Source organism: Lynx canadensis, chromosome F1 (genome assembly GCF_007474595.2).
Source record: "Lynx canadensis isolate LIC74 chromosome F1, mLynCan4.pri.v2, whole genome shotgun sequence".
NCBI classification, from domain to species: domain Eukaryota; kingdom Metazoa; phylum Chordata; class Mammalia; order Carnivora; family Felidae; genus Lynx; species Lynx canadensis.
The window spans coordinates 55,623,729-55,644,029 of record NC_044319.2 but is presented as its reverse complement, the minus strand read 5'-3'; the positions used below and the strand labels follow the sequence as shown (position 1 = coordinate 55,644,029).

Here is a 20,301-nt window from a genome sequence, read left to right as displayed (position 1 = left end):
CTCTCTCTCTCTCTCTCTCTCTCTCTCTCTCTTTTTTTTTTTTCCAGATTTGTGCCTATTTTATCTCTCACTTTGAAAATGGATAAGGAAGCCTTTTTTTTTTTTTTCCATACCCTGTAACTTACCGTCTCCAACGTTCCGCCCACTACCAAGACCCCAAGGCCATGCTTTCACATTTCTGTGGGTTACACCTTCCGGCCAGAGCCCTGTTTTGTGGAGACTCTGGGACTCCGGATGGCCCGGATGGCATGGAAGACGAAGGCCAACACCCAGGTTTCTGCAATATGCCACTATCATCTTGCCACCATATGCCGCTACCAGCCGGCATCTGCTCACACGTGTTCTCCCCAATGAGCAACCATGTTGTTTATTTTTAGAGCCTCGACACAGCCTTAACAGGGAGAAAATTCCCTCGAATAACCCGTCAGCCAAGACAGGAAGCTACACTGGGTATAAACTGTTTGTCGCAAGATTAGCAAGTCAAACAAAATCCTCATTCATATCTGACCTCTAACAAGAGATGCTGAAAGTTATCTCAAATAAAAATCTCCAAGACTATAGCCAGAGAAAAGCAGAATATGCAGAGGAAGTCGCTTGGCTAGCAACACTTTTTCTTCCAACTATGGCCCTGTGCATTTCTTGGGGGGATTTAACTCCTTTTCCTGGGAAACAGCACCTTCTTCAGGCCAGTGGATGTCGTGGTGCCGGAAGAGGGACAGTTCTAGTAACAGAATCCCGATCTCTGAAATGCCCCAGGTCACCCAGGTCAGAGGAAGTCTGGGTGGGACCAAGGCAAGGTAACTACCGTCATTTGCAATTTCCGGCAAGTAGTCTTCAAGTATGCACCTTTGGTTTACTTTTACTCTGTTATAAAGCTGCTGTGTTAAATCCTTTCTTTCCTTATTTTCTTGCTTTGTTTTGTTGGTTTGTTTTTGAGCAAGGCCAAAAGACAGGGCGCTCTGGTGCTGATCCGTTGTGCAGAAGTAAAGACCGGAAATCGGATGGAGACAGAAGTGATGCTAATAGTGATTATTTAGGTTAAAGAAAGCAATTCTTAGCTTTTAAAAAAATCAGTCTCAACAATCCATATGACTAAAGTGGCACGGTGGTAGGAATATGCTTTTTTAGATCAATGAGTCTTTGGATATGTATGAAATGCTGTATAAAGTGTGAACACCTATGAAATTCCGAGACATGAATTAGTTTTAGAGAAACAGTCCTTTTTAGAAGTATTTGGGCACTCACTGAATGATAATGGAGGACTATCACTCGTGTTACGTCGGAAGATAGAAATGGTCCTGAATTAAAATTTTGCATGGGTAGTTTGCAAAATGCCTAAAAGATGACGATATTAACTGTAAAAGTTGTAAGGTTCATTTTGCCTGTGATGACACAGCTAAGGAATAAAGCTAAGGAACAAAACAAAAACAGAGTGTTTCCGGAGCGTCTTCTGGAGCTCCTGCCTAAGAATCACCTGGCTTTCTTGTCAAAGGGCAGGTTTCTGGAGCCCACCTTAAAACTACTGAATCCCGGGGCACCCTGGGTGCCTCAGTCGGTTAAGCATCTGACTTCAGCTCAGGCCATGATCTCACAGTTCCTGAGTTGGAGCCCCGTGTCGGGCTCTGCGCTGACAGCTCGGAGCCTGGAGCCTGCTTCCGATTCTGTGTCTCCCTCTCTCTCTGCCCCTCCCTTGCTCCCGCTCTGTCTCTCTCTGTCTCTGAAAAATAAATCAACATTTAATTTTTTTAAAATAAATAAAACTACTGAATCCCAGTGTGGATGGAGGGTAGGAGACAAAAGTTTGAGAAACCCCATTTATAACAAGCACTACTACTGACATAGGGAATTCTTTTGCATGGTAAAATTTGAGAAACTTCGGTATAGGTATTTGTGACTTATAGTTCAAAAAGGACTTTTACAAAATCTCACTTGACCTTGAGGCAATCCAACCAGGTGGATCAGGGAAAAATCAGCCTCTCATAAAGTCTACTCTTCTGGGTAAGTAGTGTTTTTTTGTAGTGTGAAAGTGTCTATGAAAGAGAAAGCATTTCTGGCTGCAAGATAGCTTAACCATAATTAAATGCCATTACAAATGCTCCAGTAAACTTGGTGTGGAATTAGTCCCCACCTCAATCCCTCCAAACCTGCCCCACAAACATCCTTCTCATGACTGCAGCAGTTTCGTACGTGGGTACTATCATCTCTTCCCAACACTTACTACAATGAGTCTCTACTTCGCGAATTCCCAGCAAATGTTACTGAGAGAGGGCAGACTGCTCATCCCAAATGTATAATGACTCGGGGTCAGCTGGGCTCGAGACCCTCTTTCTAGAATCTGGACACTAGTGCCAAAGAATTAATGAAATTAGACATGACTCTCTACACATAGTTTCATTGTTGACGGTGACATTTTGTGACAGTGGAATTCTCCCAAAATATGTCTCTCTCCAAGACAAATTAGCACCAGTCGCCTTATTCTATGGGGGAGAGAAGCACAAGTTTAGGGAGTAGGCAAAACAGTGGCGGTTCAGGGTTTAGTTCAGACAACTGACCAGTAACTTCCATTAACCAGTGACTTCCATTAACTTCCATTAACATACTTCACTTTCATTAACATACTTAACTAGGGCTTTATATTCTGAGGGGTACAAATGAGTGACTAAAATTATTATTCAAATCAACATGACTTTTTAACAGACTATTTATTTATGAGAGAGAGAGAGAGAGAGAGAGAGAGCGTGTGTGAGCAGGGGAGAGACAGAGAAAGGCGGACAGAGGATCCAAAGTGGGCTCTATGCCAACAGCAGTGAGCCTGATGTGGGGCTCGAACTCACCAACTGCGAGATCATGACCCGAGCCAAAGGTGGATGCTCAACCAAGTGAGACACTCAGGTGCCCCAAAAGACATATCTACAGGTGAGCACGGATCCTTCCGAGCTTGAGGAGGCGGCCAGAACTCAGCTCTGGTTCTTGTCCAGCTACTTCCAGTTAAAGCTAGGAATTCTGGCTCACTCCCATCTCTGTTTCTTCCCCACTAACATCCAGAGCCCCAAATGCCAAGGTATGAGCTTGGATGTGGGAACATTTCCCCTCAGAAAGCCCAAACAGACCTCTGAGGGGGCAGCTCTTTTTACCAAATCGCCTAACTTCTGGGAAAAAAAAAAAAAAAAAAGTCCTCAGTCTGTGATTTTTTTTTTTTTTTTTTTTTTTTTTTTTGTCCTTCTAAAGTAGACTCTGAGTATGTCATCCACTCTTTTGGGTGCTTTCTCAGCCAGGCACTTACTTCTAAGCCTTTATCATAAAGCAGGGAGCAACGACTTCAGTGGTATTGTCATTAAGACGTCAAAGCAGAAGTGAAAATGAGATTAAGCCAATGGATGGAAAAATAAATGACCAAATAAGAACCAAACTCCCAAGTGGAACCACTGTTCCACTGCCGAATCTGGTCTAGAGAGAATAATCTCTGATCGATCTGGTCTAAAAACAGCACTGAATTACCAATACTGAAATGAGTCCAAGACTCAAAAATTAAATTATATTTTCCCGAAAATTCCCATTGACGTTTTGAAAACCATACATGTTTTAGTGCGCTTAAAAGACACCAAAAAGTGCTTCCATCTAGATTTGCAAAGGCCGCTGGACTTGTGGTCTTTCTCAGAACCAAACTCTGCATTCCTATTCCCAAGATGAAGTAACAAATAAGGATCCTTACAACAGCCTAAAGTTATGAATGAGTAGTTATTTGTGAACCGGCTCGTCAAGACAGATGTGGTATTTGTCAGCGTGGTGTGGGTCAGATAGGGAAAGCCAAATGAGCAGAGCCAAGGTCTAAGTCGCAAACATTTTTCTTTTTCTTGCAGGAGACTGGAAAGATGCTGCAGGATTTCCTGAAACAAACAACATCTCCCAAAAAAGCCGTCGCATGCTGAAATAGACATTGTCAGCAAGCCAGTGTCTCTGCTTCAGGAAGAGCCCGCTTCCCCGGTCCCAGCATGCAGGCAGCAAGGAGGGCCTGACCGAGAGCGGTGCTCTCGCTGAGGAACGCGTGGAACGTGCCAGCAAGGGCAGACAGCTGCGGGGGGAGCAAGGAAATGCATCTGAACTATTTTCAGAAGGTTTGAGCTTCACAACCTCCAGAAAGCATTTTCCGTTTGCCTCCAATTGCTCAGTCCCCGCGGTGAAAGGGGTATCGAAGCCCCACGCTTCCAACTTGTCGGGTGATAACATATCCAAGGGCTCATGCGAGAGAACGAAGGGATCGTCCTGGTCCACAAATGATGGCTTTCTCGCCTGTTGAGAAATCCAGCAGAGGCTACATCCGGTAAACGCAACTCCGCCTGGACGGCAATGTTTTTCTCACACCAATGAAATGGCTTCAGTCGGCTGCCCCAGGAAAGCAGGAGGCTCCCTCGCACGGAGAACATCTTGCACTGGGAACAGCCGCCCAGGGCCTGGTGAGGCCTCTCCTCTCGGCTATCACCTCCCAAGTTTTCATTTCCTCCTCAGACCCTTTGTGGTGACCCTGGGCCACCCTCTCTCCTTCCTGCCATCCATCTTCCTCGTGAAGACTTCTACTCCCTGATGTCATTTGTCGCTAAGGCCTTTTTAAAAATGAATCACCTGACAGCTAAGAAACTGTTGCGGCCAGTGCTTGGTTATGGAGGTGAAATGAGGTCCACCACAGCTTAACTTTGGCTGCCTGACCTGGCTCAGCCTTGAGTGCAAACGGCCTGGATTCCATCTCAGCAGACTCTCGCTTGGCGGGAGAGGGGGCGGGGCAGGGGCAGGAAACCTGTGAAGAAGGACTGAACCAGGCCCAGAAGCACCTTACACAGAAGCACCCTCTTAGTATCAGCCTCTTAGGAACGACATCCGCTCCCTGCGTCACTGCATTTCAAACTTTCTGGCCGAGAAAGATAAAGGGGTGAATGCTACGTGAGCCATATGCATAGTCAGAGAGATCCGTTAAAATACTTGGGACATGTTTTCCCTAAACATGTATACACCCCTTGAAACAGTTGGTAACATCTTGAGATGTCAAAAAAAAAAAAAATCAAAACTGGAAATTAACGTGCTGAACTTGCGCCACAAGATGCCCTTGAGATTCAATGCAAAGCAAGCCTAGTAGGTGCCGGAAACAGCTGCACTCGATACTTTTTTACCCACGTCTTCATCAGTCCTTTCTGACGCTAGGGAACGGGTGTTATTGTCTTCATCTTTACTTTTTTTTTAAGTTTATTTATTTATTTTGAGAGAGAGAGAGAAGAGGGAGAGGGGCAGAGGAGAGAGAGAGAGAGAGAGAGAGAGAGAGAGAGAGAGAGAAAGAATCCCAAGCAGGTTCCGTGCTGTCAGCACAGAGCTGAATGCGGGGCTCGAACCCACAAACTGCAAGATCATGACCTGAGCCAAGGGTCGGACGTTTAACTGCCTGAGTCACCCCGGTGTCTCCTTCTTTATCTTTAGAAGAGAAGAAACTGAGGTCAGGTTAAATAAGGGGCCACAAAGCCGCGAATGGCACAGTCAAGCTCGGAATTCAGCAGGAAGCAAGTTAAACGTCCCTCAGGCAGTTTGGACAACAGGCGCCGAACCAGCGAAGCTGCTAACTAGCTAACTAAAACAAGACCACGTTCTAACAACTGCCATCGGCCTTGTGTTTGATGCTATCCCCGTGCTCATTACCACACCAACCTGCCTTCCCCAAAACACTAATTCTCTGAAAGAGACAGGATGAATCCTCCTCCCATCAAACCTATCAAAACGTTGGTGAAGAAATGGCTGCAGCTCCAGGCCAAAACCAGGGACTTGATAAATCAGCATTTTTGCATCACCCAAATATAAAGATAAAAGTTGAATGTGTTAAAGGCAGGGAAGAGGACCATGGGAAAAGGACCATGGCCTCAGTGGTATAACGCCTTCTGTAGGGAAAGAACTCGGAGCTTAACAACATAATTCATGGTAGGAGAGGAGAGATACCACTCTTCCGCGGATGTGCTACATCGTTTTGCAAGAGGGCCAGGAAAGTCAGGCTCTCCATTTCCTGGTCTCTTATTTTAGGGTCTCGATTATCTGTGGTACCTAGGAGCCTTACTTTAATAAGTCACATCCCTGATAGAAATAGTTACGTCCAGGTCCTCATATGTCCCTGGGAAAATACTAGTACGGACTTTATAGGGTTACTGGTGAGGATCCAATGAGGCCTTGCATGTAAAATATTTAAGACTGTGCTCGACACATCGTCAGCGCCCAGCGAAGGTTGGCTGCCATCATTATCATTCTCACCATGATGCTCTTTATTATCTGTAAAACCGGAAACAGGAAATGTATGGGTACGAGAAGCCCAGTGTTGCCGTTCCCACAGCGATAGGATCCATGGGGCACATTCTCTCTGATAACGAAGGGGAGTCGATTTCATCTCTACATCTCCTGGTCCTGATGCTTGGGAACCATAAATCCTTCGTCTGGTAGGTCGATCTTCTTCTCTAAAGGGAAATGCTCATTCGTTTATGAGGCAGGTATTGAGCAAATACGATGCGCTAGTTTCTGTGAGAGTCAGCTCCCGTTCTGAGGCAACTTACAAACCGGTGAAGAAGCCAGCTGGAATTTGGCTAGATTTTCCCGACGGCAAAAGAGAAGAGGCCGCTTGCCGTAGAGATGAGTTATCCGTCTTGCGAGGCTGCACAGGATGAACTAATTCACAAATCAAAGGCTTTGACATCTGCCTAAAGCTCAAAGGCTGTTGAAAGGTGTTAAAAGATGGATCTCCAAGCAGAAGACACAGCACAGACAAAGGCCCGGAGGCACAAAAATAAATGGCCCGTTTGGGTAAAGGCAAACAGGCTGCTGTGGCCAGAGTGTAGTTTTCATGCAGGGATTTAGCAAGACGTGGGGCTGAGCAAGGAGGGGCCAGACCCTGAGAGGTCTTGGATTTTATCTAAGAAATCTGAAATCTTACCTAAGAAGCCTAAATTCTCAAGGGCTTCCTGTACGAAGACAGACAGCACTAGACCCAGTGGATTACCAGCCCTTCCCGCCTTTGTTCCCCAGTCTCTTAGGCCACAAAGGTCACCTAAAGTCCGATCCAAGTAAGCAAGGGAAATGGATCCATTGAGTGGAAGTAATACAAAGACAAGAATGAAGTGAAGGTACCGGTGATATTCCAGGCTGGCGGGAGTAGTTCCCGGAGCCCTGCTTTTAATCCCACTTTAATATCTCTAAAATCCCTCTTTTTAATGAGTCTTACAATTAGCGGCATGGTAGAATTGATGGTCAGTGATATTGCTTTCTTGGTGCCACACAAAATAATGGCGCTTCTGAAAATCAATGATGTTTGAGATTCAATGAACCAATAGCTGCAAAGAAGACCTACTACGTGCTGCACGCAGAGCTAGGCGCTTCTTTCCGCAGGCCATCCTCCACCCGACAACCCTAGGACACAGGTATATTCTCCATCTTTAGAAGGGAAGAAAGCGAGGCCTGGTAAAGTGAAGGTAACGGCCATGCACGCAGATATTCCAGAATAGCTGAAGAAGAAGGTAATGCAGAGACTGTGGGGAAGAGGTCAAAGGGCAGTTTTATGCAGAGCCAAGGCCACCAAGCCGGCCCCAGGACGCAAGGTGGTCACAGGGCAGTGCAGTTCAACACCCACTTCCGGATTTCCGACGTTAGGAAAGAAACAAATGACTACCCACCCCGCGGTGGTTGCTGCAGGATGCGAATTTCTCCTAAACAAGCGAAGAGGCCGGCTTTGAGTCTAGGCAAACCCATCCAAGAATCTTTAGCGAGCTATTTAATTTAAAATACCTGGAGAACGCTGAATCCCTAGGTTTAAGACGATCTTTGTTTAAAGAATATTAAAAAACAAAAGCGCACCATATGGTTTCAAAATGACAATGGAAACATTTGTTTATCTGGGCCAAAAGCACATTTCATCAAGCTGTTCCGAATCTGCAAAGTGGAATACACCCTGCAGGAGAAAGGCTGCCTGCGTAGAGCGAGCACATCTGGCAAATCCAGATCCTCTCTCCAGGATCCGTCAGGACCGGAAATGCTACATCAAGACAGCTGAAAGGGCTGTTTTCAGAACTCCTTCTCGCAGCCTCTCTGCCCTGAGGCTGCTCACCTTACAGCAGAAAGCGGGGAGGGGGGTGGGAGCGGCGGCAGGGGGCGGGGGGCGGGGTCGGACCGAGAGCCACCCGGTGGTCGCCAGCACGCCCGCCCGGGGCCCGGCTCCTCCACTCCGTCTCCCTAACCTTCTAAAAATGCAGCCCGAAGTGTGTTGTAATCTCTGGGCGAAGGCCTAACAGTCAGTGACCTCCTCGGTGCTAACCCAGATTTGATGTGGGATCAGCAGTGAGTCATTAGCCCTTTTTTTTTTTTTCGCGTCTCAGTTTCCTCTAGGAAAAATGATCTGTCATTCTTTCATATCTTTATATGAAAGATGCTCGGACTAGGTTACATCAGCGTCTTCTCGCCAGGGAAAAGTCAGAATTTAGAAAGTGCAGCTCCGTGAGTAGACCCCAGGGGTCGCTGTGGAGACACAGAGGGCTCCAGGTCCCTCTGCCGGGTCAAGAGGTCCCCACCTGCCCCTCTAGCTTCGCAAAGCCCAGCCTCCACGGGATGGGGACGCCTCAGGAGAAGCTTGCAGCGAGCTTGGTCTCACCTGGCAACAAAAGCGGCCCAACTCCTTCGGTTATAAACAGCATCTTTCTCCCAGTCTTTGAAAAGCAAAAGGAGGAAAGGAGAGGAAATCCTAAAAGAATGTGACCTAAGTTCAATGGAACCACAGTCAGGCACTAGAGTTAGGACAAGCAATGATACAATTAAAAATGCAGAAATTAAAGTCTGGTCCATTGTGTGTTAATAACTCAATCATGGTAGAAGTCAAGGGGTCAAATCCGCTTGTCTTTGATCTTGCTCTCTTTCTTTCTCATACCTCCGGACACACAGAATCTTAAAAAATAAAACCCCTGAATATAAAACAAAAATACTACTCTGTTCCAGCAATTGCTAACATTTGCCTTCATTGGGCAGCTGGCCAAGAGTCCAGCAATCCGTATACAGAAAGACATGTCCATGAATAGAATCTTAAGTCGAAGTCACCAAAACCATAGTGCTATTGGTATTCATTCTACATTTCATGATTTCACTTGGAAAATTACAGGGGAAATAGAAAAGGAGGTTGTTTGCTATTGAATGCTTAACTCTCACGTGCCACAATTACAAAGGAAACCTCATGGTGATGTCTCGGGCTGTAGCTTTCAGTTTATCTAGCTCAATTGGATAGAATGAACCAACACAATTATTTACTTTCTTCCGGTGCCTAGGGTGGAGGGTCTACTCTTCATTAACACGAACTGCTGATTTTCCTTGCAAGGAAAATCCAGGACAGCTCCTCACTTCTTCTTGCTCTGTTCTAACATCATATTGCTGCTGCCCGAAGTCACTGATGGGTGGGGCAACATCATTATTTAGGCTAAATGAATGGGGAGTTTTGATGTCTTCAACTTAGGTGCTCGGAGAGCATAATAAGAATGTACATATCACACCACACTGGTCCAGTACATACTCCCACTTAATTAAGATAACTTTCCGATTATCTTTCTATTCGATGCTCTCAGGTTAATGTCCTTTTGGACACTCAGTTATTTTATGGTTAGGATATTACTTTTAAAATGGCACTCCTAGCAGAACTGAATAAGCCAAAATCAATACCAGGCTTACTAGGGCTTCTCAACATGCACATTATTGACATTTGGGGCTGGATGAGTGTCTGATGTACGTGGTGGTGGGAGTGGAGGGGGGGAATCTGTCCTGTACATTTTAGGGGGGTCAGCAACAGAACCCGGCCTCTACCCAGTCAATGCCAGTAGCACCCCTTCCCTACCAAGTCATGACAACCGAAACTGTTTGCAGACATTGCCACAGGTTCCCGGGAAGGGAGGGGGAGGGCGGAATCACCACCTGTTAGGATCCCAACACTGCCCGATCTGTGATGATGAAAAAAGTAAGAGGAAAGATAGAAAGTGAAACTTTCTCTTTCTTCTCTTGATTGTCCAAGCCTCTACCGATTCCAATTGTCAATCATTTGGATTCTTACCCTAGTTGACGGAATCACTCTCAAAATTTCTAAAGCTGTGTGCAGTGTCTTTCAAATCAATGTGCCTTGAACATCAAGTGCATTGTCAAAAGGACTAGACGGCTACTAATTCCCACTGGGTAAACTATCGGTAAACCTTAGCATAACTCCACTTTGAGCCTTAAACCAACAGCATGTGAAAAGATCAATATGAATAAATTCAAACCTAATCAGACCCCTTCTTTAAATGTTGACACAGTATTATTTATATCCCATAAATACCTTCTTGACTAAAATTCATCCTAGGAGATTGGCACCTGGCCAGTTCTATTCATATTTACTATATTTATACAGTATGCTGGGCCAAGGATAATATTTAAAACAAAATATGCCTGAGGGCATATACAATATCTCTTATATTTTTACTTTTAAATCTCCACATTGCTAAAAATATTTAGTCTGAACTGTATAAAATGTCCCACAAAGGGCTATCAGCAATCTGTAATGATATATAGCTCATTGAGTATAATTAGAGCATATTTGTAATATTTGAGCTGAAGTCACTCCCTGAACACTAATAAGTTGGTGGTAAAAAGTGAACCAGTGATCTTTCCCATGCCTTCATCTCTGGGGCTTATGACCCTTGCCGGATTCACTGCAAGAAATGACAGGCACACTCCTCCCCACGGTTACTTCAGTGACGCCCGAGTTAAAAGCTGGGTGGAAAGTCCTAAAGAGGGAAAGCTGGTATATAAGCCAAAGCTGTACTTTCAATTTGCTCTTTAAAAATATGGTGGAGTGATTTCTTCTTTTCTCCCTTTTTTTTGGAAGGCTTCACTATATTCCAGTATAACTAGAAAGTGCTGGTAAATCAGTTAACCTACTTTCTATAAAATTATCCACAGCCCTTGCACAGTAGTATCGAATCTGCTCTTAATATGGTTTTCTGCTCCTAAACTTCCATAGAAGGCTGCATTCTTTGTATGAAAACTGATAGGATCTGCATATATTTTTTATACCGGACTTTTCAGAGCTTTTAATCTATTTGGTGGCCGGAGGTAGGATAGAGAAGAGAATCCACAGGCTGATCTTCAGTGACATCCTCTGAAATCCCAACAATCTGAGGATTTTTCCAGTTTGCTGATGATCATTATTCTGGGCTGGATCATCTCAGCAATTTGGACCGAGATGCACCAGAAAGGGCAAGGAATCAACACCCTCTTAGGTAACTTGCTCTCTCCACACCTGTCTTAATGAGGAGCAGAGATCAGACCTCCTGTCTGTTATAAAAGTGCTGGCAATTCATCTGAACTTTCGCAGGTAAATACGGTGCAGATTCTATATAACCTCCCTTACCTACCAGCCCAAATACCCGTAGAACGGATACACGTGCTTGAGAAAGCACACGGACTCACTCGACTTTCTGTTTGGTCTCAAGCACTGTGGGCCAATTACAGTCAACTTTCTTTCCTAATATCTCCTTGGCTCCACCCCAGGTAGAAAGCTTTACTTCCCGAGGGGAGTAAGCGGGGTGTCTGCATTTATCACCGCGGTTGAGGAAGGCCCTCATGACGGTACTAAAACCATCCCGCTGGCCAGGATCCCCCGCATCTGCTCTGCTCTTGAACAAGAAGTCGAGAAGGTGCAGCCAAAGAAAGGTGGCCAGGAAGACTGGGGTTAGATACACGGGCTGACGTTCTGAGACCCGCAAGTACGAGCCATGGGAAAAGTCGCAGGACTGGGACTTGTCAGACTAAAAAGAAATATTAAGAAGGAGAAGTAGCACCCTGCAATTAGAGCCTCTAGGACAAAAGTACTAAGATGGCCATATTATCTATTTAGGCAAGACACAGAGACTTTGTGAAGGCGGCCAGCAAGTATATAGGGCATGGAAAGGGGAGGAGAGAAATGGGCAACCAATGAAAAGTTTATGACTGGGGATTTGGAATAGCAAATGTAGAAGCTTTTTTTCTTCTTCTTCTTCCTGGTATTTAACCCTCTCAGGTATCACTGGAGGATGGTGCTTTTTTTTTTCTCTTTCTTTCTTTTTTTTTTTTTTCTTTAAGAACTTGGATACCATTCTCAGCTAACTGTCCTCTCCCCGCCCCCCCCCCAAAGGAACTGCACGATAAATCACTTTACTACTCCCTCTGCTACTATATGCCAGCTGCCCTCCGAGAAGCCAGTTTAAAAAAAGAAAAAATCGGCTGTCTTCTACCCTACGTGAGATTTAGGAATGCACCAAAGTTACTGCAAGGAAGCCTGTGCAAGGGCCGGGAGCCGAGGCTCTAGGAGTAGGAAAGATAAACGGTAAACCCCGTGAGGAAACCGATCTGCTCCAGCAGCGATCTTAAGACAGGTCTGAGTGGATTCTGGAAAATAACGCCAAGTAAAACGCTTTTAAGCCCCGTCAGAAGCGACGTTGTCCCTTCTACCACTCCAGGTGAACTCAAAAGGGGACGTGGTGACGAGGGCTCGCTCTGCGGGGAGTGTAAACACCCAGCTGTGGCAACAGATGCGAGAGTCGAGGGTGTCGAGTTAGTGTTCGAGGGGTCTCCAAACCGGGTTTTGTGTCGACGATGCTGACATTTTTCGGGGCGTTAGAGACAATAGGGAAGGCTTGGGGAACCCGCTGATAGGTCGGCCCGGAAAGGGGCGCCTTCCGGAGAGGCTAGCTCTGAGCCACTTTTTTTTTTAACCCTTGGTGCGCCGGCCCGGCGGGCTCCGCGCCAAGCCAAGAAAACGAGCCCACCGGGACGTCGCAGCTTGACCCTGCCCTAGGGAGCGCCTCTCGTTTGACAGAGGAGGGGGGCTGACTCCTGGCTGGTGGCCGAGAAGAGACTTTCGGGGGCCAGAAGGACAGAATCGCGCCTCGTACGGGACCGAGGCGTTGGGGGAAGGGAGAAATGGAGAAAATTAAGTCGAAAGTCGCCGACTGCAAGCCTAACGTTCTCAGGCACCCGACTGGCGAGGAGGTGGGTGGGACGGAGGACGGGGAGGCGGGGGGGGAGCGCAGACGGGGACCCGGAGCGGGAAGGGCGATCCCTGGAGTCGTGGCGGCCCCGAGAGCCTCGGGCAACGCTAAGCCTCGGGGAATGGAAGCGAAAAACAGTACTTACTTTCCGAGGGGAAGAAGGGCGGCATGTCTATTTTGTAAACCTCCTTGGCGTAGTACTCCTCGTCGCTCCTCTCGCGCTCGCAGGCGGCCGCCCTCCGGCTCGCCTTCTCCTGGAGCAAGTCCCGGGTGCTGTTGTAGATGGAAATCACCTCCGGGGGGACTTCCTCGGGCTCGGGATAGTCTTCTGGGGGGCTGGTGAGCTTCAGCTTGCTCAGGATCTGCCCGCGGATCGCCTCGATCCTCTTGCGCATGAACTGGTCCATATCGAGCGTGCTGCAGGTAGACAGGCTGAGCGCGGCCGTGACCAGATGCAGGAGCAGAAAAGCGCTCAGCACACAGTAGTGCATTTTTTTTTCAAAGGTGGAAAAAGTTAAAAAAAAAAAAAGGTAAAAAAAAAAAAACTAAGGAAAAAAAAAAAGAAACCGACAACTCTCAAGTACAGATCAGGTAGATTTTTTTTTTTTTTAATGCGAAACTTTTGCAAACAATCGAGAGTCAACGTCCAATGGAAAAAGGTATCTTGCTTGAATTCCTTTAAAAAGAAGATGCAGGTCGTTCCAAAAGTGGAAACATTAACACACGGTGGGCAGGGAGAACCCTAACTTTGGGGAGTAAGAAAAAGTTTTCTTGGAGCGACGAGTTGGGGGGGGGGAGAGACGAGTGGCTATTAGGCAGGAATAAATTTAAGAGGAGGAAACGGAGTTCAGTGTGTCAGTTTCGGGTGCGGAGTGGCGGATCTGAACTCGGCTCCTCCGGCCAAAAGGGAAGAGATGAAAAGGTCCCGGGGCTGGCAGCTGGCGAGCTGGCGGGAGGGGCGCCGGGAGCGCTGTGCGGGGGGCCGCCGAGGCTGGCCGGGCGGTAATTTAGGTATTTAAAGAAGGAGCGGTTCGGCCCTGCCTTCCACTGCGGCGCTGAGAGCAGGAGCAGCCGCGGCTCCGGAGCGGAGAGCGCACACGTGTGTGAGTGTGTGAGTGTGTGAGCGAGTGTGTGTGCGCGCGCGCGTGTGCGCGCGCTGGGGGCGAGCCCGGCGCGCCGCGGGGAGGCGGGTGCGCTCCGCACGGCGCTCGGGACTCGGTCGGGTCCTGCGCGGGCCGCGGCGGCGGCGGAGGCGGCGACGATCCTGCTCCCGGAGCTGCGCGCGGTGGCCGACACCCCGGCCGGCGCGCGCCGACCCGCCCGGCTACTCCACGTCGTGCCGCCGCTCGCAGACGCGTCCAGCCTCCAGCGCCCTCCTTCTCCTGCTTCTCCTCCTCCGCTCGCTCCGGACGCCAACCCGGCCACCGACGACCAGCTGCCGCCGTCGCCTGCAGCCCCGGGGACGCGCTGACTAGGGAGCGTTATTCCTTAAGGGGGCTGCGAGAGGGGTCCCTTGGACTCCCACCCTTCCCCACCCTCTCCTGGGTTCTCTCCCACTCGGACTTTCTCGCTGCGGGTAGGTGGGCACTTGGCACCCTGAAAGAGACCCTGTCCTTTTCCTTTCTGCAGCCGGGCAGCTCCTCACTTTGTTCCCGAATGGCTCCCTAGACCGTTATACTATGTTCCCCATCCCTGTCCCCGTGTCTCCGTCACTTGCGCTCCTGCTCTTCTGTTCCTTTCTCTGCCTCTCTCGGTCTCTGCCTCTCTCCTGTCTGCCTGCCTCTCTCTCTCTTTCTCGTCGGGAGCTTCTGGAGCTCCCCTCGGAGCGGACCTTCTGCTGCCAGCAGATAACATCACGATCTTGCCTGGGAGGAGAGATTTATAAGTTCTCCCTGAACCACGTGTTTGCCTTCAACAAAGTGACGTGCTAGGATTACAGTCAGAAGTCCTCTCGTTTACTTAGACCACGAGCTCTCCCTGAACCGTTGAGGGGGTGTGGAAATGAGGACGGCTGTGGGGAAGGGAGGGAGGAGGTGGAGTGTGCGCCTGACAACAGTGATTTATGGTATTTACTTTATATAGTCATTTGGACGCGTCTGTTGAAGGACAAGCTATCAAGCCTCCCGTTTTTACTCAGCATGGCTCACTCACAGCCTCCCAAACCAAATCACTTGCTCTAGAATGTCTTTCCTCCTATATTGTACACACACACACACACACACACACACACTCTCTCTCTCTCTCTCTCTCTCTCTCTCTCTCTCTCTCTGTCTCTGCAAATGAGCATCAGTTTATTCAGGATTCACCCAACCCTGAGACCTGCTTCCAATCCAAGATTCACCTCTTACTTTTTAGTGGAATTATTTTCTGGGATTCCACCAGACTGTTGCTAGTACCTTTATCCTGAAGCTTATTACAGTTTGCTGTTTACTGTCTAGTCCTCCATTTGACAGTGAATTGCTGAAAACATAAAACAGATCTTCATCTTTTTTATCTAGAGAATGAAATCCATTTACTTGTTTCATTCTTGAAATGAATGAATGGGTATCTGAATTGGCTGCCCACACCACTTTTTGCTATGGCTCTCTCTTCACCTTCTTCCCCAGCTAGACATGAGTAACCACCTTCATTCTTTCCGTAGCATACATCCAGGAAGCTGGAATTGTAAAGTGTTTGATGTCTGCTGTTGGGCACTACATACAACTTGACATTTTCTGTTTCACTCTAGTCTCAGATGAATCCAAGAATGATTCTTGCCACTGTTCACTTTTCCCTTTGTCTTTTTATTTTATTTTATTCAGTTACTCAAAGTCAGCATTTTCATTTCATCATGACTGTGGCCATACTGCCTAGCAGATGATTTCAACTGGAAACTCTCGTTTTCCCCCAAACTCAAAGCCTCTACAAGCTTTGAGCTCTACATCCTTTGTTCAGATGTTCTTTATGATAGAAAGGTCACAAGGAACTTTAACTTCAGTTTACATGGGGGTGGGGGCCCGTATCATTTGTAAATAAAGGGTTGAATAATAGTCATAATTATAGCGGACATATACTACCCTTAGTAATGTGAGACAGATAGGTAGAGGTATATATATGGTCTTTTAATCTTCACAAGAACCCTAGAAAGTATTACAATTATCATTATTTTGCAAATGAGAGGACTGAGGTGCAGAGGGACTAAGTACCTGGTTCAAGAGCATAGTAAGTGTAGAAATGGATTTTAGAGTCGGGATCCATTGTCTATGTCCTTACCCACTATGGACTTCTAAGATGCCCTGGGCACACGGCTATGTCTGACAAACGTGGATTCCATAGTGAAGTAAGTTTGGGAGATACGTGGATCCCCGTTGCTTCTTGCAGATTCACAGTCCCCATCATCGTGTTAAAAGCTCTGAGAATCTTGCAGGAAAAAAACCCAAAACTGTTCTGCTCTTTTATCTAGCATATTCTGAACTCTTCTGAACATGGAATTATTTACCTATGAGGGCACATCGGAAAACTCTGAAATCAAGAGACTGTTCCAATCCACTTCTGAAAATTATGTATAAATCAGCATTAGCAGTTTCCTTTCCTTGAGGCCAGTTTCAAATCCAAGCAGCTCGAAAAGACTTGGACAATGAACTGCCATTCCAATAGCCGAGGCAAAGTGTCACCCAGAGGAGATGCTGTGGGGCTCGCAGTTTCAAGTTGCTCTCCCCTTGAGTTCAGTTTGAGAACTGCAGTCTGCCTGTACATGAAGGGGGAAAGGTGAATATTCGCATACCTCAGGCAATTCTAGAAAGTAGAGCAAGGCTTGCAAACAGGACCTCGGGACTACAGATGTTGCCTTGGAGTATGGCCGGTTACCTCCTTCACGATACTCCACTGAGGACATAGGGTCAGCCTCCCCGCAAATCAGGGAGACTACCCCCTCGGTGTAGACACAAACTCACCAGAGGTTGAGTAAACTCAGATTAGAGTGGGTTAGGTTAGCAAAAGTCCACCTGCATTACTTCTAGGAAAACAACGGAAGCCATAAGCACTTCTGACAGCCCTTCCCAACAAAAACAGACACACTTAGGCCCATAATACTTGGTTTGTTGAGCACTTATTGCTAACTTAACAACGCCTTGGACCTCTTGCTTATTCATAATAAACTACTTTTAATTTCCCCAAAGCCCAGGAAGGTAGGACAGAGGAGGGGTTGGTGAAATGTGGAATGGACAAGTAGAGCCACTTGAGGCCACTGGAGCCACCTGATACAGGAGACGAGTCCCTTTCTACCTGTCAGGTAGAAACCCTTTGAAGATGTAACAGGTTAACCCTGTAAGAGATGCCTCCCTGAACACCACAAGTGGATCCTTTCTTCTATTAAATAACTCTTTTGGAACCTTTTCATCTCTGTATTCAAGAAGTAAACATTCACTAAATTTATTGAGATCTTATTATGTGGTAGGCACTTTAGACAGTCTTCACAGTAAAAGGGTGTTTAACCCAGATAGATCATCTTGCTTACCTCAAAATGGTATTTAACCTACATAAACAGGCAGGCTCCAGAGTCAAGTTTTCATGAGTTCAAGTTTCTGCCACTTTTTGTTTCTGTGATCCTGGCCAAGTTACTCAGATACTGTGTCAGTTTCTTTGTCTGTGAAATGGGGATAATGCATGGTACCCACAAGACTACTGAGGATTAAAATACACAAGGTACACAAAACAGTTCCAACAAACCTGGCACTTAATATGTGCTCATTAAATGACCCACCATTTTCATATCCTGTCACTTCTTCATTTTTTCAGGGAACGTGTAACAAAACACATGTGGCCTCTCCTCTTTCTCAGATATAAATAGAATGAAAAAGCCAGGGTAGATGCTAATAAGACTTTGCCTCATGGTTACGCCTCTGAGGAGTTTGGGGAGGTACATTCCCATTCAGTTGTTTTAAACATTATGGCTTTTTGCTCCCATTAATTCTAAGAAGAAAGGACAAGAAAATATACTTTGGGTGAATAGAACTCTAAATGACTGAAGTCCAGTTAGGCTGAAATTCAAGATTAAGGTCTCTTATTATTTACCACCCTAAAATGGACTTCTTTGTTTCCCAGATCAGAGGGGAAAGGGTGCAGCTCTTTCGAGCACTAGACCTTCTCTGCTCATTAATGGGTCCATTCACTAAAGGCCTGCAGAACTCCGACAAGATGCTAAACAAATGTTTGATATCACAACTACTCATCTCTGTCCAGGGTTTTACCCTCTGAATCCTAGGCAAGAGTTTATGATGTCATAGGTCCTTCCTGACTCTAATGAAAGAAGAACTTTATTTGCAACAACTTTGAAAACTTTCCACAAGGGTTTCAACTATTAAAACTCAGGAGGTAGAAAAAAGAAATCTATAGAACTACTGTAATTGATTACATTTTCCTCTAGTGATACCTGCTAAATGCAAATAACGCTTGAATGTGAAAATATTAAGCCTTTTTTAGTTCTTCTAATTTTATATTTGATGCAGTTCAGAAACACTGGCCGTGTCCTGTTCTGTTTGCATTTCTAGAAGTAAACAAATTTCTGCTCTGGACTAATGAAGCGGAAAGGTTAGTGATTTCCCCAATTATTATCTCCATTTTGTAGCTACAGGTTAATCTAAGACAAAGTGATAAAGAGAAAGGAGGGAACAGCGGGCAGGGAGAAAGGCTTAAAGAGAAGATCAGAGGTGGTGAGAGATAAAGGGATAAACTCACGAGATAGGGACAAGACAAAAACAGCACAGCAGAGATAAACACCCTTTAATGATACTCTGTGGGAACATTCGTCTTACCCTCTGGAATTTATGATTAGTTGATGGATTACTGTGTTGGCTTTTGGACACTCCTATCTCTGCATATCACTCCATTTCTGCTCTGTGAGAGTTCCAGCAGGAGGAAGTCTTTCTTTCGGAGGCAGTCTCTCAGTGGCCTGGGCTTTGTCAGCCCCAGGTCTACTAAAATCTGGTTTGCCTCTGGTGAAGTTCATCCACTAAAATAGCATTTAGGGACTGATAGAAAGAAATGGACATACGAGGACAGTTGGCACCGAGTATAAAATGGACACCTGCTTAATAAAATGCTAGTGTTGTTACAAAGAAGCTAGCCGTGGGATTTTCCTCAGTCAGGGCAGCGTTTGCTACTGAAGCTTACAGAGCGTCTATGACTTTCCTCACCCACCACCCAGCAGTCCAGACACACTTCCCAAAGCAAGAAGCCAGGAGTAGGTTGCTGGGGAGAAAGGCAGAGAGAGAAGTATTTCAACAAGGCACAAATAAAAATGAAAGAAGAGTAGGGAAAAAGAAAAGGCAAATGATAAAGACACGATTAAGTTCTCATACTTAGAAAACATGAGCATCACAATGTAAAGTAGAATTTTTATTTTCCAAGATATGTCATCTTCTAAATGAATTTGTCATCATCTCAGTGGGTATCACTGTGTGAAATTCTGAACGTGTGCATTTTCATTAGTGAAGTTACCAACCTGTCTCAAACAACCTTGTCTTCCCGTTGCCCCGATTATCCTTGCAACTAAAAAATGAAAACGACACAAAAGTCAACAGAGCATAGTAATTGCACATGAAAAGAAAACCTGGGTGTAGCTTTTTATGTTGGAAGGGAAAACTAGTGAATAATTATTTTAAAAAACAGAATATAAGTATACTCAATAAATACTTTAGAAAGCAACATTATGTGAGTGGCAATAATCTGTAAAACCGGAGACTCAAGACTACAAACTTTCCCTGATGTGTAAGTCTCAGAAAAGAAAGCTCCTACAACTGGGGTGACCATACAATTCATCACACAAGCCTGAGCACTTTTTTTTTTTTTTAACGTTTATTTATTTTTGAGACAGAGAGAGACAGAGCATGAATGGGGGAGGGGCAGAGAGAGAGGGAGACACAGAATCGGAAACAGGCTCCAGGCTCTGAGCCATCAGCCCAGAGCCCGACGCGGGGCTCGAACTCGCGGACCGCGAGATCGTGACCTGAGCTGAAATCGGACGCTTAACCGACTGCGCCACCCAGGCGCCCCATGCCTGAGCACTTTCAAGAGTAAAGAGGATGCTGTTCATAAATACATTAAGATAGAAAGGGTAAACGAGGATTGTCCCAGATAGTTACCCTATTTTGAAACGAAGCCACTTTAAAATCTGAATCTGTAATATCAGTTAGACATTCACCCGTTCTTGGGTGCAGTAGTGATATATTTTGCACATTTCCAAGCCTCTTGGTTTTTATCGATGCTTCAGATT

General features: G+C 46.2%; 1 protein-coding gene across 3 annotated transcripts in view; it reads right to left on the bottom strand.

Annotated features, from left to right (window-relative positions):
• Positions 1-13,578, bottom strand: part of TGFB2 (transforming growth factor beta 2) — an 83,040-nt gene extending 69,462 nt beyond the window's left edge. For all 3 annotated transcript variants that reach the window (XM_030302859.1, XM_030302860.1, XM_030302861.1), the window contains exon 1: positions 13,195-13,578. In XM_030302859.1, coding sequence (XP_030158719.1) covers positions 13,195-13,540 — 346 coding nt within the window. In that variant the 5' untranslated portion in view covers positions 13,541-13,578. The remainder of the gene's footprint in view (positions 1-13,194) is intronic.
• Positions 13,579-20,301: the final 6,723 nt, after the last annotated feature.